A 26240-nucleotide genomic window follows, 5' to 3' on the forward strand; every position below is an offset into this window, starting at 1 on the left:
GACAGTGCCTCTTTGTAGGCACCTCAGTGCTATACCAGTACAGAGAGTCCTTTAGAGCAGTGTCATGATAGTCCTGACGCCATAGTTTGCTTACAATGTAGAGAGTGGGGAGTAGGGTTTACGTGAATGAAAGTTTTTCTACCTGTGAGAAGAGCCAGCGTGTTTGAAAATGCTTCTTTCTCCTCTGTATGTTCCTGCAGCTGTGTGAAGATACACCCAAATCAATGAAATTGCTGTCTGCTTTCTGGATTATCACCTAACTGCATTCAGAAATGGAATCTGAATTCCTTTTTTTTTTTTTTTTTCCCTTTTTGTATCTATTGGAAGGCTGCTTGTGAATCTTCTTCCTCTTGCAGCTAGAAACAAGTGTTGGTTTTCAGTCAAAATTAGTTTATGGTCCATTTATATCCATTTGTGCCAATCTTACTTCTTAACTAGAACAGGTTTCTTGGTACCCTCTCTGAACAGATTTGTCAAAGGCTGATCCCCTAGAGGCCTGTTTTTCTAGCCTCAGCAGGCTATATTTCCTTTGCCATATCATAAAACTGAATTTATGAAATCTAATAATAGGAGCACAGCTCTTCTCTGCACTGGTTTCCCATTGAATTAATCTTTCTTGTTCAATCTGGTCATTTGTGTTTGCAGTGTTCCAGAAAGTCTCGTGCTCCATGCCACTAATACCTCATTAAATACTAAATCTTCAATTATCTTCTTTGTGTCCAACATCTACATGGTTCTTATCTCTCAATATACTAAAGTCCTTTTAGTTTTTTATACTATGCTTGTTCTTCCCTCAGAAACCTCATGTTTTTAGGAGAAATTCTATTATCTTTGAGTACCTGACCATGTACTTTGGCCTCTTACCCCACTCCATTTTTGTTGGTGGCGTTCTAAAGATCATTCAGTTCTTAGTAGGATTTTTCTGGTCTTTCTCCTTGGTTGCTGCTACTTTCAAATCATCAACAAACTTCACTTCTCTCTGTGATCTGAACACAACTGTAAGTGTGGGATTTATTTGAAATCTGATTCTTGCTAAACTGGAGCAGTAATTTCCTGCCAGGTCAGTGTCTGTGTCCTGTAATTGCTGTCATTTCCCTTTTAGCCTCTTGGGTTTCTAAGTGTACACATCTTTCCGTCCCCCTCTTTCTCTTTTGCCCTCCTGCCCTGCCTTTTTTTTAGTTCAGCTCTGTCACATAATTAGCGTGCACTTGATGATATTTGTCACTCACACTGTACTCAGTAGAACAGTTCGTTATCGTACCAAGAAATATACTCAGTTTCAGTGCATCGTTTGTCAGTATCTGTTCCAGGCTATTACTCCTGTTACATCTGTCTCATGGACTTCAAGGACTTTTGCTGGGTTCATTTATTTATTTATATTATGGCTATATACCACTTTCATGTGCCAGTTCTTGGAGTGCTGTGAAATACACTGTCTGATTACTGAACATAGAGAGTCATTCTAATTCCAGTTCAGATAGGATTTCCGTACAGTTTTTATGCATTAATCTTCAGTGGCTCAATGTGCTGTAACACATTCCTTTGGCCTGTAGCAAAAGAGAAAAGAAGAACTCAATTGCAGAAATACAGTTGGGTTTTTTTAAATATTGAGTAGGAGTTACATAATTTGGCTTTGACAGAAACTGAGTAGCAGTGCTGAAAGAAGTGTGAAAAGATTACCCAAAAGCAGAAGAGTCCAGAATAAAGTTTGGCTTCCTTCCATATCTTTCCGCATCTTTGTTGAGCTGGCTGCCATAGTAGCCAGGGATCTTAAGGCCACTCTGTAAGTGCCAAATGAGCACCTCATGATACCTAGAGGGAGAAATCTCAGGTATTAAAGACCAATTTGATGAGGAAGTTGACTTGGATGAATAAAAGTTCTGTGGAAAGTGAAGTTTCTTTGATACTGGATGAATTTGGCTGCAGAACCCACAGAGGAAAGAAATTCAGGTGGGTTCTTGCACAAGCTTATTTTCACTCTATGTGAAAACACTGTGTGTTTTCACCTCCCCACATAGTACCTTTGCATATAGGCAGGGAAAGAAAAAAGCGTCTCTTGAAGTTCTAGTTTATTTTAACAACTGTCTGGACTGACAGTGTAAAAAAACAAGAGTGAAAATGCTATTAACGACTGCAGAAATACTCCTAAGTGTGCCAATGGAATTTCTAAGTATACATTTTCAGTACACAGAAAATAAAGTAAGACTTGGTAAACCAGGTTGCTGAGCATTTGGATCAAATGTATTTAAGCCTTAAAATTATATTTTTAAAAAGTTATTTGGTCATGAATTCAAGGTACAAATTTCTTCGGTGTGTTTGTTTTTGGAAACAAAGATGCAGTGCCTTGTTTTTTCAGCAATTTTTATGTGCCATACTTGCATTCAGAGGTAATAAAGAGTGATGTTTACTCATGGTGGAGAAGGATAATCTTGGCTTGCAGAACCTGAAGGAAGGCTTCCAGATTTCCCATATCCATTGTCCTAGAGTGTCCTGTTGTTTTGTGGGGGAAGAAGCACCTTTCAGTGGCATTCTGCACTTGGGCATTGTGGTTGCCATCACTACAGAGGGAAGGTTATTGGCAATTGTGGTTCTGGAGCAGTTGCTCGTTGTGGGCTTTAAATGCGACAGCAAGCAAGACGCAAGAATAATGCTTCATGAAATGGGTTTAGTAGTGTATAATGTGTGATAACCTGGGAGCCAAATCTGAACATTAGATGTGAAAAGTATTTGCTTCAGTAGGATCCATTTGGGAAGATTTTAATATATTTTTCCTACTTACTTCTCCTTGTATTCTAGTTCTTTACAAGTGATGGTCTTCATCTTGATGTTTTTCAGTGGCCCATCTGAAGCTCACTTGGCTGTCATGTGTTCTGTACCTAATCAAATGGAAAATAGGCAAAAAAAGATGTGTTTTCTGATCTTTGAAGCCTGGAGCTGTGATGCTGAGGCAGGGAAGGATACATCAGGCCAAAGCTGAAGGAACAGAGTGCAAAAAGCTGTGCAGTTGCAGTGTGTAGATTCCAAGACAGTGGACACGGATGGAGCAACATGCATGGGTCATATACCTGCATCTCTTCTCCATTGCTGTAAATTTACCCAAGTATGTCTTCCCAATGCTGTGTGCCTCTCCCAGTATAGCTGCTAGCCTTGCACACTTCTGTGTACCATCCTCTTAATCCCAGTGGAAATTAAATGAGATTCTTTTTTAGCATAAATGCTCTGATCTGTGATTCATGCAAGAACAGTCTCTGTTTTAGACAGCTTTAAAATAATTGCTCTTTGTAAGTACTCAGTGAAAGTTTGTTTTTCAAAAACTTTCACTTTCTCCTTCAAAATAAACACATGCCCCAACGGATCAGCACTTTCACAAAAAGTTTTACCAGATCCCAACAATGTGAGTTCAAGGCAGTGTTATTATTCACCAAGTGCACAAAGCACCGTGCTGTGTTGTGGGAGCTGTGCTGAAGGTCTATTCAGCCATCTGGTGCCTCCCTGCGGCTCCTGGGCACAGCTCTTCAAAATCAGCAGATAGTTTTGTGTTCCTTCTGTGGCACTGACAATATTCCTGCTCTCCTTTTGTTAAGGTGCAGCTGCAGTGATTAAAAGAACTGTCTTGTTGAACTCATCCAGCTCCAAGGTCTCTTCCATGTCCATTTCCATGTCACAGTATGCACCTGACAATTGCTCCGCACCTGCTTGTGCGATAGGTTCAGCTTTGTTTGCTGATGTCCGGAACAACACAGGGAAGGGACACATCCCAACATCACAATTAGCATGATAACTAAACAAACGAGAATGTGCTGGTACAGGAAAAATGTTGCTGCATGCAGCTTTTTAAAAAGTCCTCTGTTCTAAAAACTGCAGACAGCATGTAGTTTTCCTGACCCGGGTTTGTTGCTGCACAAGTGAGCAGGATGTAATTTGAGCTTCACAAATACAACAGAATCGGGTGTCTTGTTTCTAACGTGGGCTTACAGTCTCTGTTCATCTCTACAGTGTTCTTGTTTCTGATAAGGAGTAGTAAACAGAGCTATGTAAAAATGTGAATGATGGGCGTGACAATAATAGGGAACAGAAGGATTTAATGGGCCTGGCGATCTCTCTAGGGGTGGTGATGTGTGAAGTGTAAGGACACGCACGTAGCGCTGTGCCGGTGGCTATGGGACCCCCTCGGGGACACTGTGCCTTCCGTCTGTGTAACGGGGCTTTTGTCACTCGGAGTGCTTGCTGAGTGGATCTGGCACGGAGGCAAACAACCATATTTGTGCAGGTCCTGGCAAAACTTCAGGGAAAGCAGTTGTACACCAGCACAAGTGGTACCCATAAAGCTTCCTGAAGTAGCAGTGATTTTAATGTAGATCCAGTAAAAACTGTTTGGACAGGGAAAGGGAAATAATACTGTTAGCACCGTGTCCACTCTAAATGTGGTACTGGTAGGATTGCAGCAGGAAACCACCACCACCAAAACAACCCCACAAAGCTGCATTTTTAATCAGTGTGTTTATAGTAGTAAAAGCTTTGTAGATTGGGTCTGAGAGCAGTATACAGGCACTGTTGAGAACAGAAAGGGTGGTTAGAGTTCATGCGTGGTTTTGGTTTTCCGTGCTGCTGGGATTTCTCATGGTTTCCTTATCTCCCTGTAACTTGGGTGTTGACTGCTAGAGGGTGCCGCAGTCGACTGTGGCCCTGTCAGAATCCACCAATGTTGTCCAGTAGTGACTGAAGGGCGAGATTTGCCCTCCAGGATACTGGATTAAAAGGTGCTCTTTGGAATCCAGTATGGTTCAACCAGTTCAGCATGTCTCTAGATAAATGGACTTCCTGTGCTGGATGTTACAGCTTTTACTTTATTTGGAGCATTTCTTAGGGATAATTAAAGTTTATAGAGAAGGAAATTGCAGGAGGGTGTGCTTTTGATTTGCCACTACTGCTTTTATCTCAGATTACTCTATAAACGTTGAATGAGTCTCTGAGCACAGAGTAGGTTAGAATTACACTATCATTATAGTGAATAAAATGAGGGCCAGAAAGTTAAGTGATTTGGTAAAATTATCGAAGGATAGTGTCGCGATGCAGCTGGGACACTTAGGCATCATGAAAGCGATGTAATTTTACCTTGTTATGAAAATGTTAGATCAAGGAACTGGGGACATGAAGGGCAGAAAGTATCTCTTATTTCACAGCTTTCGAATGAGGCAGAGGTTATGGGAGGACATTCTATACCTGTGCTTAAAGCACAAGTCTGGAAACAACCACAGAACTGCCAGGCATAATCTAGTGGGAAGAAATACTATAAAAGGTGAAATACAGAAACCTGCTGCCATCTAACCCCAAGAAACCTCTCTCTTTGAACATAAAGAACATGGATCCAAGGGATGAAAGATCTGACCTGCCAGTACTGATCTGCCAAGGCTTAGTAGTAACTGCACCACGCTGAGTCAGCGATTCCTCGCTGGAGGAGCCCTGGTGGATGGCAGCAGGATAATGCTATCAGATTGTCACATCTTTTAAATCTGGTGTGCTTTGCTCAGAAGTTCACTGAGCATTGTTTTCTCTTTGAAATTCTTCAGCTGCATGGCTGATGCAGTGTTTGAAAAGTTCCCATGAAGGCTGTGGGTTTTAAGTGTTATCTGCCTACACTTGATTTTAATTGAAAATGTTTATCCTACTGTTTCCCCAGTTTTTATTGAGATGCACTATACATCTAGTTTGCTAAAAGATAGTTGCATATGGCTAATGCAGATGCTGTTTACACTTGAAAGCAATTTTAAATTGCTTTTGAAAATCTCTTTGCTATTGCTGTTCTACCACAACTATTTTGCAAATAAATGGCGTGTATTGATGAAGCATGTCAATATCCATTTGACTTATGGGGCTAAGATGAATAATTCAAAGACAGATATCTAGTGCTTTTCACTATGTATTCTTAGAATTATTTAAATATTCATAATCACTGATCTCCAATTGAGAACCTTTTCACATTACTTATTCTGCCCATGTGCTGTTACGTGCTTGGCTTTTATAAGTAATCATTTTGATTTCTGCAGATCTGGGCAAATCCAAGTGCTAAAACCTTTCATACATCATGAGGAGAGTGCAAAGTCCTTAGTTTGTATTTCCCATTCAGCATTAGCTGATACGGTCTTCTTTAAACATAGTAACTTACTGTGCTCTCTATGTCTTTCAGTCCTATAAGATCATCAACTTTGCTCCAAGTCTGCTGCAAATCATAGTATCCGATCAAGTTGAATTTCCAGTGCGTCAAGCAGGTGAGAAATTCCTCGTTCCATTTTCTTTCAGTAGAAAGTCAGTCTGTTGTTTGAGCAGACTCTTGAGCTGTTGCAGTGTAAGTCAGTTCAGGTTTCAAGGAAATGAAGAGGATCTGTCTTAGCTGTGTCTTTCCTTCACGAGGGTCAGGTAAGACCATGGGTATAGGATAGAGTCCTACTTTGACTTTCCCTGTGTGTATAGTGATCCCTACTGGATTGCTGTGATACTTATATGAAAAAAGCATGGTTTCCACTCAAAAGTGAGCACCCTTAGGTATTATGTCTCCTGATGGTGAAGAAGTAATGATGCTAAGGCAAGTGTGAATTTAAATATTAAAAAGTATATCACATTTGAATACATGTTTCTCTATTTGAATCTCTTTTCCCTGGAAAAATGAAAATTTCTGAAAAATGGAAATAACTCCTTAATCCCTAGATCAAGGGTAGCCACATACATTTAATCAGTATCTTGGGGACTACCTAAATACGTAGATATGAAGGAAGGCCACATCACTGATAAGTTACACAGTTACAGTCTGAGCATGTCTGGAAGGATTGCCCAGCTGTGTGTGTGAGTTCAGGTATAGTGGTGCAGTCAACTTCAGGGGTATGCATTTGTGGAAGATCAGATTCTAAATTCTCATAATCCATTTTAACTACTTGTGTATAATATTTTTGTCAGATACAGAGGCTGTTCAGGTTTTCCCATAAATTAATTAATACTGTTTTCTTCACAGCTTTGTTTTTATCCTATGGAACAGCATTTCCCATAGAAGCACTGTTGGGTTTTTTTGGTACAGATCCCATTAATCCCCTGAGTGCTTTGGGGTGTGCTGACATACTCTGTTTGTCATGCTGGCCTTTATTTTTTCAAAGATAATCCAACTTTGAATGGTGTTGTTAGTCCATTCTGTAGTAAAGTTTGAGGCTTAATCTAAACTCCATAAAGTCATTTTTTATAAATTAATCTCTCATTTCAGTATCATTCAGGAAAAAAACACAACTACGTAGAATGTAATTTTATTTTTTTTACAGAATAGGGGTGTAAAATAGAAAAGTACATGTAAGTTACATTTGTAAGCCAACAGATTTCCCTGGGAATTTTTTAAAAGCCAAGAATTTGTATAACAACAAGATCTATGGACAAAGTAGATTAAAGTCTTGGGCTGGTCTTTCAGGTCTGTTTCTTGTCTGACTAGTCTGGCATGTCATAGACAAAGAGCTGTTTTTCCTCTTGCGCCTATAAAATATTTAACAAACTACATATTTTCATACTTTGCAATTTGTTATCACAAAAAAAAAAAAAATTGTACCCAAGGATATCTTATATATACTTTAAAACCCTAGCTAGTAATCAACTAAAATAGTGTACAGGCATACGAGTTTATTAGGAACATTCCTATAATGCCTCACACCATATTTTCTTTGTTTCCTGAAGAATGCCTTCAGGCATTTTAGTACTGATGCATAAATGCTGCTTTATTTTCTGTTGAAGATTAACTTTATTTTTCGTGGTTTTTTTTTCATGTGAGACAGAAGGGAACAATTCTAAGGGATTATGGGAAATCCTAATAGTGAGATAAAGCTTAGGCAATTCACAACAAACATTTCTGTCTGAATAGAAGGTAGGCCACGTGCCAGTTTCATACTGGGCATTTCCCCAAGCAGAGGGTCCCATCTGTGTGTGCAGCAATTTGTTTACATGAGCCTTCCAAAGCTTCACTTACTGAGCTTGAGTAGCTGTTTTAGGGATGAGTGAAAACACAGATAAGTAGATTTTTGTTGGCTTGTTGAGAATGATGGAATATTATGTCCATATGGAAGAGTGCTGTAGTAAAGAATGTACTTCAGTAGATGCTGATGGAAATGTTATCCTGTTCTGTTCTGATCAGGCGCTTGAGCCTGATCTTGTGTGAAATCATGAGAAGAATGATTTTCTGACTCAGCTGTGCTCAGTGCCCATAATTGTTAAGAATTCAGGTGGTGGATTTAGGTGCCTTTTGAACTCTTTGTTCTGCTTTTAGCTGTTCTACGTGTTGAGCACTGGGCAATGTGTAAAATTAAACTATTCTTTCCCACTGTCTGTACTTAGCTGCCATTTACCTGAAGAACATGGTGACACAGTACTGGCCCGACCGTGAGCCACCTCTTGGAGAAGCAGTTTTTCCGTTTAACATTCATGAAAATGATCGTCAGCAGATTCGGGATAACATTGTAGAAGGAATAATTCGTTCTCCTGACTTAGTGAGGTACCTTACATTGCATAGAGATGTTTCTATTGCTCTGGTTTTCAGACCTAGCAGTGTGGATGTTGTTAGCATGAGAATCTCGATGTTTTGGGAGATGAGACAAGTACTTCTTTTGCAAAAGTAATAATAATCTGTTTACACTTACTTATGTGTGCCTGTTTTTCAGAAAAGTAGTAACCTGGCAGAGAGCCCTGTGATGTGGTTTATCCTCTCAGGGTGTTGTTCAAAGTGTCTTGTAACACTTGCTGCAGTGACAGCCCGTCTGTTTGGCTGATTCAAGGCAGATAGTATGTACAGGGCTGTCTGCAGTATAGAATTAACCATTCAGGGAAATATTGTCCAGGATTTGTTTCATTTTTTTCTAGTAGCCCTTTTCTTAATTACTTTGTCAATTTTTTTTACTTTATCCCAGTATTTAAATATGTATTAGGGTTCTTGGTTTTAAGGTGTTAAAAGAATGAAAATTGCAGTTCTGCCTTTGCTGGAAGAATAGTTAAGAATCACAGACATGCTACAGTCTGTGATTGTTCACCCCTTTAATTAAGGTGAGGCTGATAGGATGGGAACTGATATTTTCTGCAGGCTTTTTTTTTTTTTCATTGCTTAGCAAAACTAAAAGTAGTTCTCCACAGGTTCTAGTTCAGTGCTGCTCAACTTTTTTAGTCACACTTCAGTTTAGTCAATCAACAGTTCTGCCTTGCCTCACCATTGTGAGGGGTATCTAAAAATGTGTGGCAGGAGAGAAATGGTAAGAGGTTTTTTACCTAATTGGCTCTACCATATGCTTTGGAGGTTGAGAAAGTGCTGTTCTAGAAGATCCCAGGAAAACTGTAATTTCTTGAGGAACCTGTGGCTTGGATCATAACATAAGCCGTTATTCTTTAATGAAAACATACAGATTTGTGTTTTTGTGGTTGCTTTCAGCTTGATAAGCAAGTATAAACATTCATTTTCAAAGCACAAAGCTGGCTGGTTTCATGAGCAATTAATTCTTATTAATTCTTTTAAAATACTGCTTGATACATGTGGAGAGGGAGGAGGGAGGCAGAAAAGTAGCTAAAATGTTCTGAAATGAGTTTTTTCCTTAAAGTCAAACCCTGTGGGATTTATTTCTTGGTTTTCCTCTGCTGTTTCCCAAAACTCTCAGTGCTGTCAAAATATGTATGATACTATGACATAATATGTATAGTAGCCAATAAACTAAGATTTGGGATCTGTCCTGTAACTTAAACACTATGCCATGACCTTATTTGCTTATATTTCTTTTTCCCCCCTGCACTAGAGCCCAGCTGACAATGTGCCTCCGTGCTATCATTAAACATGACTTCCCTGGCCATTGGACAGCTGTAGTAGACAAGATAGGATACTACCTGCAGTCTCCAAACAGTGGGAGTTGGCTTGGGAGCCTCCTATGCCTCTATCAGCTGGTGAAGACTTACGAGTAAGTTGGTGTCCATCAGTGAATGAGGAATTGGTACTTTCAGTCTGAGCGGATTGCTGAAAATGTCATTCTTAAGAGCACTGGCAGTTCTACAAGGGAATTCAGATGGAAAATGGGAATGAATAATTATCATATGCTTCCTTTCCTGCAAATAAATGAAAAATATTCCTCATTAGTGAATTGAAAGCAGAGCTGCCAGCAGTAATCTATATGAATTTACTGAGATTTTTTCTTGAGGCTTTGTACTTTTGATCTGGCTGTAAAAACAATCCTTAGGTTTATAACTTCCTTTGTTTGAAGATTCCCCAAATTCTAGATGTATGAATGCAAATTATTTTCTGCTTTTATGTCATGACTACAGTGCTGTCATTGTCATATACTGCTATTGCATATTGTTACCTGTAGCATCTTCCTGATAGTCTAAATCCACAAAGCCTAAAATGGGAGCAGTGTAGTAGGGCTTATCACTCATTTTTTTAAATTACCTATTGTTAGAAACATATATATAAACCACACAAAAGAAATGTAAATGGAGAAGGAGAATCTTTTCCAAAGCAAGGAATCGTCTTTCCCTTTCAATGGCTGTTCACTCCCATTTGTTCAGCACACAACTTGGGTTTGGCATTGGTATGAGCAGCAGAGAAATTCAGGTCCCCTGCTCCTGTGAGGTGACAATTCAGTAATAAAGAACAGTAGTTCTTCCTCTCAGTAACTGTATAAGGTAACATTTGTTGTTTTCCTTTTTTTTATTTATACGTGTTTTTAGTGATTTTGCACAAAGGGTTCAGATGGGGGTTAGAGGAGGGGAGGGTGATTGATTGAGTGCTGGATATTCTTTTTTTTGGTTTTTTTAGGGCACAGAAATTAAGTTGTTGGTGGGGAACAGGCATTAGAATCTCCAGTGTGTAGATCCTGGACCAACACTTTTGTTTCCTTTCCAGATACAAAAAGGCAGAGGAGCGAGATCCTCTCATAGCTGCCATGCAAATATTTTTGCCTCGGATTCAGCAGCAGATGATCCAGCTTCTGCCTGATAACTCCCATTACTCTGTACTGCTTCAGAAACAAATCTTAAAAATCTTCTATGCTCTTGTTCAGGTGGGCATCTGTGTAGAGGAAAACCAAACTTTTACTTTGCTGGGCACAGTGACCCCTTTCAGAATACTCAGGGGTGTGATTAAATAAGAATACCCATTTGGATGGGAAAAGTAATGTACAATAAGCAGGTGTTACAGAAATAGGATATTTATAGATTTTTCTACTTCAAAGCTGGTCACACGATCTCCCAGATTAAATTTTTAATGAATGTAGGTGCTTCTGCACATTCTATCTGTAAGCTCACTAGAGAAGTGTTCCTATTTTTATGAAGTTGCACATAGCCTGATATGAACTGCATGGTTATCTAGACTGTGTGGTAGGCCTCTGAAAGTGTCAGTAATGGATATTGTAGTGTAATTGTCAAATGCTGCACTTCACTGGGTGGCATTTATCATTATCTGCTGAAGATCTGGCAGATACTGTGTGTTGAGGCACATGCACTTCAGAAAGATGAGTTTGGCTTTTACTGGGATGAGTTTGGTGAAGGAGTACTTACAGAGAATTGGAAACCAAACCAGATCCTTTATAAGGAGCAGTCTGAAAATTCTTACTGGGGGTTAAAAAGCTAAAATAGTTTGTTATTAAATGGGTGGAGGATTAAAAAGATACCAAGATCCTATTTTTCTTTTCAATAACTTGCCTGAATATCGTCACTTTTCTTTGGATTTTGTAGAGAAGTAAGATTTACTGGATAGTAGCTAGGTAGTAGTAAGGAGTACATTTTGCTTGCTAAAATGCTATTGGTTTGCCCAAACCCTGTAATACAGATACTGCTGTGGTCCTCAAAGTTACCTGGGCTGTTGTGAGGAAGAAAAACAAAGAGAGTTCTTAGACCAAGGAACTTTCCTCAAATTATGTCTGCTCAGAAATTCCTCTCCAAATTGTACCAAGAAGGTTGCAATTAGAGTAGTGTTGATATGTAACCTAATTGGTTTTAGTTTTACTTAAAACCTCATCTTCCTTAGTAATAGTTACAGGAAGATCTGCCTTTTACAGAGGAAAATAGTATTTCATACCTGTGTTTTTTCCCTTGTTGCAGTATGCATTGCCCCTCCAGTTGGTGAATAACCAGACTATGACTCAGTGGATGGAGATCTTCCGGACCATCATTGATAGAAATGTGCCACTGGTGAGTTTTGGCTTTGTAAAGACCTCTGATACCTGTGTGCTGGCGTTTGAGGAGCAGTCCGTGTAAAGATTTTCTAAGTGTTCTTTTTTTAAGATTTCTGTTTAAGATTCTTTTCCTTGGATTTTTGAGCCAAAGTGATGTAGTATTAAAGTATATCTGAGAATTTGCATTTTGTAAATTCGCATAATTTTGAAATTGAAGTACAGCTGTTGTGCAGGTATTGCGTGTACACATTATACTGGCTAATTAAGATAATTGAAAGCTCCTGGGTGTTATGTAACTGTTAATAGAACCAAAGCTTTCGTCCATGCTGTGTGTTTATATTAGTTTTCTCAGCAAGGAATGTTTAAAGTGTAATTGCTCTCAACAAGTGATGTAACTAATTTAAAATACATGTATTTGTTTGTAGGAGACTTTGCAAATTGATGAAGATGATAGACCAGAGCTGGTGTGGTGGAAATGCAAGAAGTGGGCATTGCATATTGTAGCTCGTCTCTTTGAACGGTAACAAACTGATTAAAACCAAATTTGGGTTACAAGTCTGTACCATTAGTTGACATGCAAGTAGAGAAGAAATTTGATCAATTAAACAGCTCATGGTCACTGAAGAGGTTTTCCTGCTGCTGTCCTCTGCCTTGCACTGGCACAATGGTCTCAGCTCCTAGTGAAATTATTTGACTCTCTTAAGATGGCAAGAAACTTGCCCCACAGGAAAAGTAAATCTATCTAAATATGTATTTATTTTACTACACCTGGCTACAAGTGTTTATATTCTCAAATATAAAGGCAGGGAAGATTTGAAAAGAAACATGGAAGTTACAGAGCTTGTGACAAAAAGTCAGCCGTGTTTACTTGAGTATGATATCGTACCTTAGGATAATTTAAGAAAAGAAAAGGGAAGTGAGGTGTTATGGGAAAGGGTGGCTTTAGAAGAAACCTGTGGTAAAGGTTTCCTTTGCTGATGCAAGACCACTCGGGGTCCTTTATGGTTTAGAAAGTACTGTGTTTTCCTGACGCTATAGACTTCTCACAGTGTAAATATCTGTGTCCTTTTCCTTTTAAAGATATGGAAGTCCTGGAAATGTAACTAAAGAATACTTTGAATTCTCAGATTTCTTTCTAAAAACCTATGCTGTGGGCATACAACAGGTAAGCACAGTTCACTTTTTGTGAATTGCATTATTTTGGCTGAAGAAATGTATTACTTTTTAACAGTGTGCTTGTATTGAGGTTAATTTATTAAACAAAATGAAGAGAGTCTGGCAGGTTTTCCTTTTAGTGATTGAGAAGTTCTTCAGTTCTTTAGTGCCATACAGCTGAGGTATAATAACATGAATTTTCACCAATTCAAAAAACCCTGCAGGAAAACTCTCAGAAAAGACGAGCGCTGATAAAATGGTGGTATTGTCGTGTATAAGCACTCTTGATAGAACTGAGAGGAACACTTTTGGTACAGAGGCCTCATTTAATGTATTTTCAGTCCTGTCTTTCCCAAGTGCTTTTGCTGCAAACAACTTAGGTACAGTAATCCAATGATACTGTTTTATTTCAGGAAGATACAAGCAGGTTAGAAGATGTCTGGAGAACAGCAATGAACATTATTTTATCCCTGGAAAACATATTATGTGAAAATGTAGCCTAAATTCACAGTTTGCAAGGAAATTATTTTTTGTTAGGGAATGCTAATTATTTGTGTTTAACATGGTGTGTGGAGACAGTTCAGTTCTGATAAAGTTGCTAAACAAAATTACTTTTCTCCATCCAGTTTGACTACAGAATAGTTTATCCATCAGGATAGGAGTGGTTGTGTAAGGCTGTAAATTAAATGAAAAGGGAAGCAGTCTAATAGTTATTCTAAATTCCTTGCAATGTGTAACTCCAGAGTGGAAAAACAGACTCCCATGGGCAGTTACAATTTTAAATACTTAAAGTTTGTCTGTTAAGGCATAAAACTATGTTGCAGAGGGGACAGTTTAGCTTTCAAGATAAATGTACTGGATGGTCTGCACACTTCTTCAATTTCTGGCTCTTAAATAGCGATTTATCGTGATTGCTTACGGAATTCTATTGTGAATATTACATTACTAAGCCTTTGTTGCTTACTCATCAGTTGGTAAGTGCTGACATTGTGCTAGAGTCTGTATCAGAAACAGACAATTCTTGTCCTGAGAACATGTCATATAGAAGACTTAACATCAGACTTAGTATTCCTAATGAAGGAGCTATATTAAAAATAAAATTTATTATCATGTTCTGAAGAATTAGGAAGCAGAATTGTTCTGCTAAAAGCATATGACTCACATTTTTGTTCTGCATTGCCCTTTATTTTTACTGTTATTCGTGTATATGCTACTTCTTTACACTTACTAATAATTGACCTGCCATTAGTGCAGATTAGTGGCTTGTACTGTGTTTTTTTCTTAGTAGAGCAAACCTTTATACCAAGGAAGCTTTGTGTAATAGAGTTTGTAATAGCATGCTAGGTGATACTATCTGATGGCTACAATAGGTAATTGAAGTTAAAGGGTTTGCATCTCTTCTGATTCAGAGATGTAGGTGAACCTATTTTTCTTTCCTGGTTTAGTATTTCAGTTCTCATCACTGTTCTTCCAAAGTAATTTGTCTTCTTTAGGGACCTGTCCTTAAATATGAACACAGACATCATTTAGCAGGTATAGAAGCAACCAGTTTGAACATCTCCCTGTGCCTTTTCCTTACCTATTCCAAATTTTGCTGAGGCCTCTGTAAACTGTGAGCCTGTGACTGTTGTAATATACCTTTGGTTTATAATCACAAGTGTTCATCTGGTAAGGCTGGTAGTAAAGGTGGACATTTGCATAAATGTTTGCAGGATTAGAACCTTGATATTTAAATTATTTATTATTTTTGGATCAAGGGCATTATAGTGATTTCTAATACTAGAACATCTACTGTAAAACTAATTTATCTGTTCATATATATTCGTTGAGGAAGTGCACTGCATGTTAGTGCATGAGACAGAATTTTCAGTCTTCATTTAAAAATACCAATTTGTCACTTCTTTAGGTTCTCTTACGAATCTTAGACCAGTACAGGCAGAAAGACTATGTTGCACCACGTGTTCTTCAGCAAACACTGAATTACCTGAACCAAGGGGTGATTCACTCTATAACATGGAAGCAAATGAAGCCACACATACAGGTCAGTGGATAAAACCCGATCTTAAACAGTGCATGCCATCAGAGGGATTAAAAAAACCTCACCACCACCCCCCCAACAAGTTCTGTGGTTTTAAAGAAGGTTTCATGAATCATTCAGCAATTGATCTGGAAAATAAAACAACATTTCTACACAAATGTGGTTGTGTTTTGCAATATATTGCTGCCTTTTGTTGCAGATACTGTTAACTCAATCAGGGATTCTGTTCCGTAAGTTCTTTGTTTTAATTTTTACAGTCTGCTAGAAAAGTCATAATGTTCTGGCTTTTATTAGTTGCTGGTGTTCAGAATTGTCAATAGATTTTTTGATTGTAGTGCAAAGATAGTGCACAAAGAGAAGATTCATGTAAGAGGAGCTAAAACCTCTTTTAAGGACATGTTTTATAAGAACAAATGAAAAGTGGTTTTCCTGCTCTTTTATTTTTTCATATCATAAGATCCTCTTTGTAGCTAGTTAATTCCATGACTTTTAAGGGGAAGGACTCTGAAATCCATTCTCTTGTTAGGTATTGCATTGGTGAGATCCTTCTGCAGAATGTAATACTCTGCTGTGTACAGACTATGTCCTGAAGTATATTTTGTGCATGGTAATGTAACATTATGAAGATAGATTGTATACTTACTGCTGCTGTCTGGGACTATTTCAAAAGGAAAGTACCTATAATACTGTGAATTTGTTTCTGTTAGACAAAATAAAAGTTCTGCTTAAAGGAATTTAACTCTTCAGAAAAATAAGTCTAATAAATTAGTCTGTGGTGGAGGGAAGCTGTACTGGAATTTTAGTTTATGTGTACTTATGTGTATTTGGCTTTTCTAAAATTAGACTATAACAGAAGAGGTGATATTCTCTCTAATGTGCTACAAAGATGAGGACGAGGAGCTCTGGCAAGAGGATCCATATGAATATATCCGCATGAAATTTGGTAATTTGGCTTTATTTTTTGCTTTCATTGTAACTGCACGCTGTAGTTCCAGTGATCAGCATGGTCACTGTAATGTCTCTCTTTACCCCCAGTGACCTGAACTCTGGGAAGAAGAAAACTTTTCTTAAATCCCACCAATCTGTAGTTAAAAGCAGGTGGCAGATCAAGTGAGTTTGGGCCATTTGACTGGTAGCTTCGAACTAAATGAATCTCAGGTTTTTTTCTACTTCACATGTGCTCAGAGCAGCCCAGACAGACTGGCTTGCTCACTTGTTAGTGCCAGTTTCAGAATCCTGACTTGCAGATGTGCCAGCTGCCTGCAGGTTCCTGCAGCTCTCACTTTGACCAGAAGAGGCCTGACTTACTCTTTTTCTGTTGAAAATTGTCAATGCCTTCAGCATTTTTCTGCCACTTTTTACTACTAAATTGTAAGGTAATTAGATATATATATTCTTTTAAAAGAGACAGTGCAAAATCTTGGGAATAACACACAGGGCCATATTATGAATAATTACATTTATTAAAAGTCTTGTCACTGAAAAGGAGAAGGGTACTTTAAAAGTACAGCAATTTTAGCTGGAAAACTCCTGTGAGCCAGGCACCACAGAGATATATATGCAGCATTTGGGAAATTTTAATTAGTTGATTTGGGATTAGCATATGTGAAAACAGAATTTAAATATTCATAGAATAATTTTAAAAGCTTGGGGAGTTGTTATGCAACAAATTAATTACAACATAGTGTTGATCACTGGGGTATAAATACTTCCTTGATTTTTGGTGTGTGAATTCAGTTCTTTCTGGGTAAGTAGTGAATCTTATTTTTGTGTGTAGCTGAGGCAGTTAAGTACAGATTCAGATTGTATCATGGAAGGTAAAAAAACACTCGAGTATCAAAGTACATTAAATGCAAGTTTAGTGAGGCAGTTTTGCATTTGGAGCAAGAATTCCAGTAATCTGGTAGTATTTCTTAATGATGTTTTATCTTAAAGTTTTCAGGAAAAGTTGGTATGTAATTTGGGTCACATTTTAAGAACACATTTTAAAATCTTTTAGTTTCATCCAGTTTGTGTAGGGATGTTTGGATTAGAACATGTTTGCAGCAGGTTTTTTTCCAACATATAAATTATACTTTCAATATGAACAGAGGAGGTTTACTTGCAGTGAATGAAACTAAAAAACTTGACCTTTCAGCAGATATAAAACAACCTCAGATCTAAGTAGTTTTAACGTACAAAAAGTTTCCCATGAGGTTTTAATAAAATGGAGTCAAAAATGTGTACACATGGTATACGGATGGTACTGGAATGTATTGTTGTTCTTCCTATAGGGGTTTTAATTTAAAAAAGAGATGGGATTTTTCATCCCTGGTCTATGGTCTCAAAAAAGCTAATGAATAAATAGCATATTCTTAATTAAGGGAATGAAGAGTGGCAGTGGATTTGGAAGGCAAGAAGTAAATGCTTTGTTAAGGTGTGTGACATAAGCTTGGGTCTGAATTTTTAACCATGAAGACAATCCTGTCAATAATTTTGAGGTTATGTATTCATCCAGATTTTGTGATATCAGAAAAACAAGATGGTTTTTAAAAAATCAATTATTCAGAAAAGAAAAAAATTTTGATGCCTTTTTCTCCCCATTTTTCAGATGTATTTGAGGACTATGCATCCACAACAACAGCAGCACAGAATCTCCTTTACACTGCTGCAAAGAAGAGAAAAGAGGTATGAAACCAGTGGCTTTTAATTATTTGCATTTTCCTTAATAATGTTATTTTCCCCTTATGTTTGAAGATGGTACAGGAAGCTATTCTTGAAAAATCTACTTGCTGCTACGTAGTCAAATGTTTCCTGGCTGAATGCTATCGATTTTGGGAGAGTTAAAGTATGGCATGTATAAATACTAAGTGGATTCTTCTTGCAGGTTTAAAATTCATCTGCCAGATACAAACTTGGTTGGAATAGATGTATTGGAATAGATTCTCCCAAGTTTACAAACAGCCTCTGTCACAGCTGTTCTGAGTATCACTAACTGTAGCAGGAGGGAAAGTGGACCTGATACTTACTAATTTTCACTGATGCCGTTTAAAAATCCTTCTTAACAGCAATGAAATTAGCAAGGACAAAACCCATTTCATACAGTTCCTCTTCAAATGAGGATGAAACTTTTCTGTAGATCCTTCTGTATTTACAGTGATCTGTGCAAAAATACCCAGGCAAACCCTGGAAAGCAGTTTGCTAAAACAGCAAATGTTTTTCTAGGTTCCATTTTAACATCCGGTAATCATGGACCTCCATTTCCAGGTGGATTTTCAGAGGAGAACACAGTCTTTACATTAGATGGAATATGACCTTTCTACTTCCTTATTGTCAAAACAGTTCTTGTCCACTGATCTTCCTTCTCATTTTCATAATTTGTATTTAGACCATCAAAATGGCGAATTGGAAAAGGACATAATGGGTGTGGAAATCACGTTCAGCTGGTTTTGCTAAGACACTTTTCTAAGTCTAGTCAACTTTAGAAACTACTGCCAAAATCAATAGATCAAATTAAGTTTATGAGGTTTTAGTCCAAGCTCTCCTTGAAAATACACATATATATCTTAATACATATATGTACACACACATATGTATTTATATTTATGTGTGAGACAAGCCAGAAAAGAACTTAAGGGAAAAAATGGGCAAGGTGCCTTTTCATCACCTTTTTTGATTTGCCTCAAGACAGTAACAAAAATACCTTACTTGCTATTAGTAATGCAAAATTTCAAGGAGATTAACCTAATTTTGACCAGTTTGGCTGAAAAGTTGAAAATTCCATAGTTCCACATTTTAACTATTGAAAGATGCTACATTTAGTACCTCACATTGCTTTGGCCAAAACAAAATTTCTTCTTGAAAATGTCATGCGTATTTTTTAAACGATGCTATTAAAATAACTTGACAAAAGGGGATTGTGTGTTTTCTGTCCTGCATAGGTATTACCAAAAATGATGGCATATTGCTACCAGATTCTGACAGAGCCAAACATTGATCCGAGGAAAAAAGATGGAGCTTTGCATGTTATAGGATCCCTAGCAGATATTTTGCTGAAGGTAAGTGGGTAAAGAAATGAAAAAGGTTTGCAATTCCTGCTATCAACTGTGATTTAAAATAAAATAGTCTTGCTTTATAAAGTATGGCTAGCCCTTAGCCATATTCATAAAGTCTGTAGAGAGATTGCACTCTGATTGCAATCAGAATATGAGAGTCTGTTTATTTAAAAATATTAACATTCTTTCCTGGTTTTTATATCACAGTTTTATACACAGATTTTCCTTCTCACGCTTTTCCAAAGCTCTGTTTGTTTGTTAGAGAGCAGTCCCCTGGTCCCCTCCTGATTTACTAGTTAAATGGAAGAGTTAAGAAATCAAACATGCATTCCATCAGCAACATTGCCTGTGATTCTTTATGAAATTCCCCAACAGCCTGCACTGTTATGGGCTTCTGGTTCCAGGAAAAGGTTTACTTAACATGTTGCAGGAATGTTTTGTCTAGCTTTCCAACTTTTTTACTTTGCAGTGTCTAGCTTTAAGTCTTACTTCTTCTACCAGTTCGGAGTTTTGAAAAAAGCTAGGAAGAACAAAGAGCCTTCCTCCATTATTTTATAGACAGCATCTTCAGAATTTTGAGTATTTTTCTGGAATCTGAATACAAATTTAATCCACACTGTTGCTCTCTAATTAATACTGATTACAGTTTGCCTGGTGCTTTTGTAGATGGTGGAGTCCAAAATATGCCTTTGCTCCATGTCAAAAGTACTTTCCAAATCATTATCATTTTAGCATGAGAATGGTGACCTTGTTCTAGAGGCTTCTTTTTAAAAGTAATTTATTATAGTTTGTCTGAATTGTCTCTCTGTGCAGGATGTGTCTTCCTATTACAAGCAACATCTTACCAAGATTTACCATCTCTTTTTTCACCAATGTACCAATCTGAAACATCAGTCACTTTTGCAGAATTTTTGTAGATTATTTTGGATTGTAAATGCCCTTCCTCATGCTGGAGTATAACAATGAAAGAGGATGACATTGTTTGTGTTGTAAGGAGACTTTCATATTAACATATTTATCTCTATCCTGAGGGGAAAAAGGAGGATTTATTCCAATATTCTGCTCCTATTTGAAATTTTCACTCCTGAAACATGAGGTTATATTTTACTTTATAAAAGAGTAATAACCCCAGACACTGCAGACCCCTTTAAAATCTGAATTTCTCGTGTTTTGAATTTGATACATAGCAACATTCCACCAGCTGTTTCCATATAAAATCCTGGATTTGTAAGTGCTTTCTGTCTCTTAAGCTGACTGAGGTAGAGCGTCTAAGGAGCTCACAGGCACAATAACCCTGCCTTAGCCACCTGGCTCCCCACAGCAGCTCCATTTCAATGCCTGCAAACTTCTGGCCTGTGTGCACAAAGGAGCATTATTTTCCTTTCTCTCTGTTGTTTCTCTGCTCAGTCCTTCATGTGCCTCTGGGGAATCAGCATGGAAAAAATGCTGTATGCATTGGTGAAATGAAGTGTGATCATGTAAGATACATGTTGTACTGAATGTCCCATTTCACCCTCTTCCTATATTAGCCACTGAATCGTTCCTTTGGATGGTAACAGCATCCCTAGTATGTATCTTTTCTATTATTCTGAGACTATAAGGAAAGTCTCAAATCTCCGTGCTGATTCTAGCTTCCTGTGAGTATCTTGGGTTTTGCTAAGGTTGGAATAATGAAGAAAAACTCTCATCCAGTATCCTTCTGCAGCTAAGGAGATTTCTGTCACAAAGGAATTTTCTTCAGCCATTAATAAACATGAAAAAAGATGTGATTTGTTGCTGTAGTGTCCAAAATAATACGTTTTGATACTTAGAGTAACAGTAGGTCATTTGAAACTCAGATCTATTCCATAGTAGGCTCATATTTATCTTCAGGTATGTATGTACTCCTTTCTAGGAAGAATGGAAGTACTAGGTTATTGATCCTAGTTAGTTTTTAAGAAAAATCAGCTGGAATTAATTGCCTTAAATAACATGGAAATTTCAGTTTACAGGTTGTAATGAATAATGCCAAGTTGAGTATTGTATGTACAGTTCTTTCACTTACCTGGTTTTGAACTTGCTATGCTTTTGAGTTTGTTCTATTCAAGGTAAGGGATTCAGTTCTCTTTGTGGGACAATGACTTTATTATATAGACAAATAATTGTATTTCCCATGGTTGATATTTGAAATGTATTATGGGCTAGACAGAAGTATGTAAAATGAACGGTCTCCAAAATTAATTTTTCCTTACTCCAACAGAAGAGTGTCTTCAAGGATCAAATGGAACTAATGTTACAGAATCACGTGTTTCCCTTGTTCATGTCTAACCTGGGGTATCTTAGAGCTCGAGTAAGTTCACTTGTTACATCAATTCCAGTATTTGCCATGGTTCCTTCCTTTGCAGTTTGATTTCATTCTGAATGTTGAAGAAAGAAATTAAGTAAATACATAGTAAAATTTAAAATAACACTCTTGTGCAGTATTTTTTCACTATTTTGATTTAAAAAATGGTTTTTCAGTTAAATGAATTGATGAAGGCTCTGTGTTGTATTAATGTTCACCTCTTCAATCAAACTTGAGAATTTGAGCAGTGATTGTGGCCATTTTTCATAGCAGAGCTCAATAACTAGAGTACTTGGATGGCTGTGAAGAATAGGCAGGATTTCTGCAAGTAGGTAATGTCAGTTTGAGTGTTGCTTGAAGAGAATCCCCAAGTGCCAATATCAGTCATAGACAAACAGTTTTCATTATTTTTTTTCTGATTTTATTTCCCCCAGAAGTACCAAAGCTATGAATGCCAGTTATGTGCTATGAATGCCAGTTATGTGCATACTGAGTTTATTGGAATTTGGGAAAGGAGAATAAAGAACTGCTTGAGTGCAAAACTTGTGTTACATTTAATGTATGAATACACCATAATTAAGTGGGGGGAAAAAAAAGCAGTGCATTCAAACAGGGAGATAGTTAATATTGGGTTTGAATCAATTAAAAATGCTTAAAATTACCATAGTCCCTAACTTGCTTCTCTTTTTGCTTTGCAGTCCTGTTGGGTACTTCATTCATTCAGTGCTCTGAAATTTCACAATGAGCTAAACTTGAGGAATGCAGTAGAGCTGGCAAAGAAGAGCCTGATTGATGATAAGGAAATGCCTGTCAAAGTAGAAGCAGCCATAGCTCTTCAGACCTTAATAAGCAACCAAGAGCAAGGTATGTGGCAGTGATTCATCAGCTGTATACACTGATCTATTGATTTTTTTGTAGAGACGAGAAGGTTGGTGCAGATTTATCTATTAAACATTTCTGCCATTTAAAGACAGATTTCAGAATATTTCATCATGTTTAGACAGCTTCACTTGCTCATTAGTTACTGTATACATCCCAGAATTCTGACTTCAAGTTTTTTTGGCACAAAAGAAATGAGAATCAGCATGTTTGTTTTAATAAAGTAAATATCACCTGTCTTTGGTTTTTTTTAGTGAAGTTAAGTAGTGTTTATGTTTATATATGAGAGCAAATATTTCCTCAAAACTGGATTTTAGCTGTAGATGGCATTGCAATATTACACAATTTACTTTGCCTACTAGCTATGGACTGTAAAATTGCCTTGGGTATGTTTTTTGGCTTTTTTATTTCTCTAGTGAATTCACATTAAAAAAAACTTACTTTGTTCAAGAGTAGTCAGCTACCTGGCAGTTTGGAGATGCTGTATGTATATTTGTGTTTATAGATAGTTGATTTCACCTAGTTCCTATTGGTTTTTTAGCCAAGGAATATGTGAAGCCTTATGTTAGGCCAGTGATGCAGGAGCTCCTTCACATTGTCAGAGAGACAGAAAACGATGATCTTACGAATGTAATCCAGAAGATGATCTATGAGTACAGCCAGGAAGTGGCTACTATCGCCGTGGACATGACTCAGCACCTGGTAAGAGCAATAGGGAAATAACAGTCCAGTCAGAAGTACATGCCTAATTTGGTAAATGAACTCTGTTTGAAGTGTGCACTGTTTAATCTTTATAAGGGCCCACCTGTAGTATTTACAGTATGGCTTTTTTCTCTATGAAGCATCTTTAAAACCTGTCGATTTTTCAAAGATACTGATTGGTGTCACTGGTTTTAATGAGCCAAGCTCTGACTATTTAGCATTTCAAATGACTTAACATAGTCAGACTTCTAAAAAAAAAGGAGATTTTAATTTGCTACGTTCCCCTTTCAAAAGTAGCAAGCATATTTTTCAGTGCTGACAGCTCTTACAGATAAAGCATTGCTGCTGCTGCATTAACTGCCTTGGTTTTGAATGACAAATTAGGAACACGGGTTCGCTCTTGAATGTCAAGTTGCTTGGTTTTGTTCACAGGCCGAAATATTTGGTAAAGTACTTCAGAGTGAGGAATATGAGGAAGTAGAGGACAAAACCGTTATGGCCATGGGCATCTTGCACACAATTGACACAATCCTGACAGTTGTGGAAGATCACAAGGAGGTGAGATTTTCCTTCATGCTTTTCTCCTTTCATTCATGGCAACAAGCATTTCTGTGTATGTTGCATCACTTGACATGAATATGCATTTACTCTGGCAGGATGGTAGCAAGCCATCTCTGACAGATCTGAATCTAAAGCCCAAAAGTTTACTTTTGGAATTTATTAATCATTGAGCTTTCTCAACTTCAAGGGAACTTACGTCCCAAGGGTAAAATTCTTAGCTCTTACTTGATAAATGCTTCATTGGAATGTGCTGGTTTTGGCTGGGGTAGCGTTAATTTTCCTCACAGTGGCTAGTTGTATTACAGCATGTTAAAGTATAATTTAAGAAGAAATATTTTGCATAAGGCTAGTTTTTTTTACAGTGGTGACCCATATCTATAGTTTACCCAGCAATTTCTTGGATAGAATGCCTGGGAATTGGTCTCCCAGTTGTGGTGCAATGTATGTCTACATATCACATATTCAGGGTAAAGAGGTTCTTTCTGCATCAGGGAGACCTTATTTCATAATTTTGCGATTGTTAATGCAGCATTTAAAAATGATAAAAGCCTTTTTCATTTGGAGAACTTCTCAGACTGAATTAGTAAAATACATTTGATTGCTGTAGTTCTAATTTTTTTAATAAGATGCTTTATGTTTTTATTTCAGATCACTCAACAGCTTGAGAGCATTTGTTTACAGATCATTGGCCTTGTTTTACAGAAACACGTTATAGGTATGTTTTAGAGATAATTTTTAGAAAAAAAAAAAAAGAATAATTTTTGGTGTAAATAAATTATTACTATCTTCCAGAACAGAATTTTATCTTTTTGTGTGTTTCTTTAAAGAAAGAAAGTTCCTACTTTACCATTGTAATTTGTTTCTCCTGATCTACTCTTGTACATTAGTCAGATTGGCTATTGTGTTTTGGAGGTCAAAAGCAGATGATGGTGTTCTGATTATAATTCTAGCTAATTATGTTAAAGGACAATGTCTACAATTACATTAGTCTCTTATGGACATGGTCTGCAATTACATTACTGCTTTGTCACTATGCTGCACTAAAAGTTACAGTTTTGTGATAAGGGCTTTCAGAAAAAACAATGGCTGAGAAAATAATATATTTTTCAGTAAATCGCTTAGAAGCATCATCTTTAATGTGCTGCTGATGTATCTTTTTGGTGTGTATTTATAGTGGAAAACTATGCATATCATTGTAACTATAGCCAACATAAGGCCTGTCTGAAAGAGTCTTTTACCATTTGTTTTATTTTTCTATGTATGATTTAGTTTCTAATTGTTGTCTTCTAGTTGTTCTATGTCTCAGGACTCGGTTTCAGATTTCAAGGTATTTGCAAGTTAAATTTACTTTGTGAAGCACCCTGCTTCAAATTGTTTGTCTTTTGCAGAGTTTTATGAAGAAATTCTGTCCTTGGCCTTCAGCTTAACATGCCAGATGATTTCACCCCAGATGTGGCAGCTTTTAGGTGTTCTGTACGAGGTTTTCCAGCAGGATTGCTTTGAATACTTTGCAGGTACGATCGCTTCTGTTCTATTGATGTTTTCACTCTTTGAGAATTCATCTCTAAAACCCATCCTAACAAGGGTCACTTCCATTTAATGTCTTGGTTTCAAATGATCATGTATTTGAGTCATGCCCTGAACGTCTGTTTAGTGTGGGAGTGTAACAGGAGATATTTAAGTAGGAGAAGCATGTTCAAATCTGTCAGTGTGAGTAGGGGTCCTGAACTCAAAGAAAGCTGAATATTCAAAATTAATATGAAACTAAAAATTGATTAATTAAAATATACTCTTACTCTAGTTCCTCTTCCTAGAATGCACCCTGCATAGTGCATTTTATGAACAATTCTTCCAGAAAAGACTTTTGCAGAGCTTGAATTTCCAGCCATATTCAAGAATCTAAACTAATGAATTCTCCTTTAGGACTACATCCTCTCTGCTTAGCACTTTTTGTAACTGTTTTCTCTTTTGCTCTCCCTGTTCTGCAGATATGATGCCTCTCTTGCATAATTATGTGACCATTGACACTGATACTTTACTGTCTAACCCAAAGCATTTAGAAATCATTTACTCTATGTGTAAAAAGGTAAGCCTTCTGATTCTTACTGTTGTGCTTATCACTTGTACATAACAATTAGAGTTGCTGAGTGACCTGAACATGCCAGGTGGTGGCCTGGCATTTCAGAACTAAGTGAATTTTGGTCTTGACTCAGTTCTGAGCACACACAGCACCTTCACACTTTTTAAGCGACATGCTTTAAAAAAAATACATGCAAAAATCTGTGTGGGAGAAAGTTGCTGTTCATCTTGACTCTCTTCTATGGAGAGCTATTTTGGTAGGTAGGGAATTAATGAAGCCTGATTTCCTTGGGTTATGT

The 26240-nt window shown here is 37.3% G+C and overlaps 1 protein-coding gene across 4 annotated transcripts in view; it reads left to right on the forward strand.

Annotated features, from left to right (window-relative positions):
• IPO8 (importin 8) overlaps positions 1–26240 on the forward strand; it is a 46385-nt gene that overhangs the window by 2176 nt on the left and 17969 nt on the right. For all 4 annotated transcript variants that reach the window (XM_082280698.1, XM_082280696.1, XM_082280697.1 and 1 more), the window contains exons 2-19: positions 6188–6269; positions 8362–8518; positions 9801–9959; positions 10901–11057; positions 12097–12186; positions 12596–12690; positions 13251–13335; positions 15232–15366; positions 16207–16306; positions 17954–18030; positions 19284–19400; positions 21637–21726; positions 22419–22584; positions 23141–23301; positions 23734–23859; positions 24511–24577; positions 25251–25376; positions 25851–25948. In XM_082280698.1, the coding sequence (XP_082136824.1) occupies positions 6188–6269; positions 8362–8518; positions 9801–9959; positions 10901–11057; positions 12097–12186; positions 12596–12690; positions 13251–13335; positions 15232–15366; positions 16207–16306; positions 17954–18030; positions 19284–19400; positions 21637–21726; positions 22419–22584; positions 23141–23301; positions 23734–23859; positions 24511–24577; positions 25251–25376; positions 25851–25948 (2088 nt within the window). The remainder of the gene's footprint in view (positions 1–6187; positions 6270–8361; positions 8519–9800; positions 9960–10900; positions 11058–12096; positions 12187–12595; positions 12691–13250; positions 13336–15231; positions 15367–16206; positions 16307–17953; positions 18031–19283; positions 19401–21636; positions 21727–22418; positions 22585–23140; positions 23302–23733; positions 23860–24510; positions 24578–25250; positions 25377–25850; positions 25949–26240) is intronic.

This window comes from Coloeus monedula, assembly GCF_965178545.1.
Source record: "Coloeus monedula genome assembly, chromosome: 4".
NCBI lineage: Eukaryota > Metazoa > Chordata > Aves > Passeriformes > Corvidae > Coloeus > Coloeus monedula.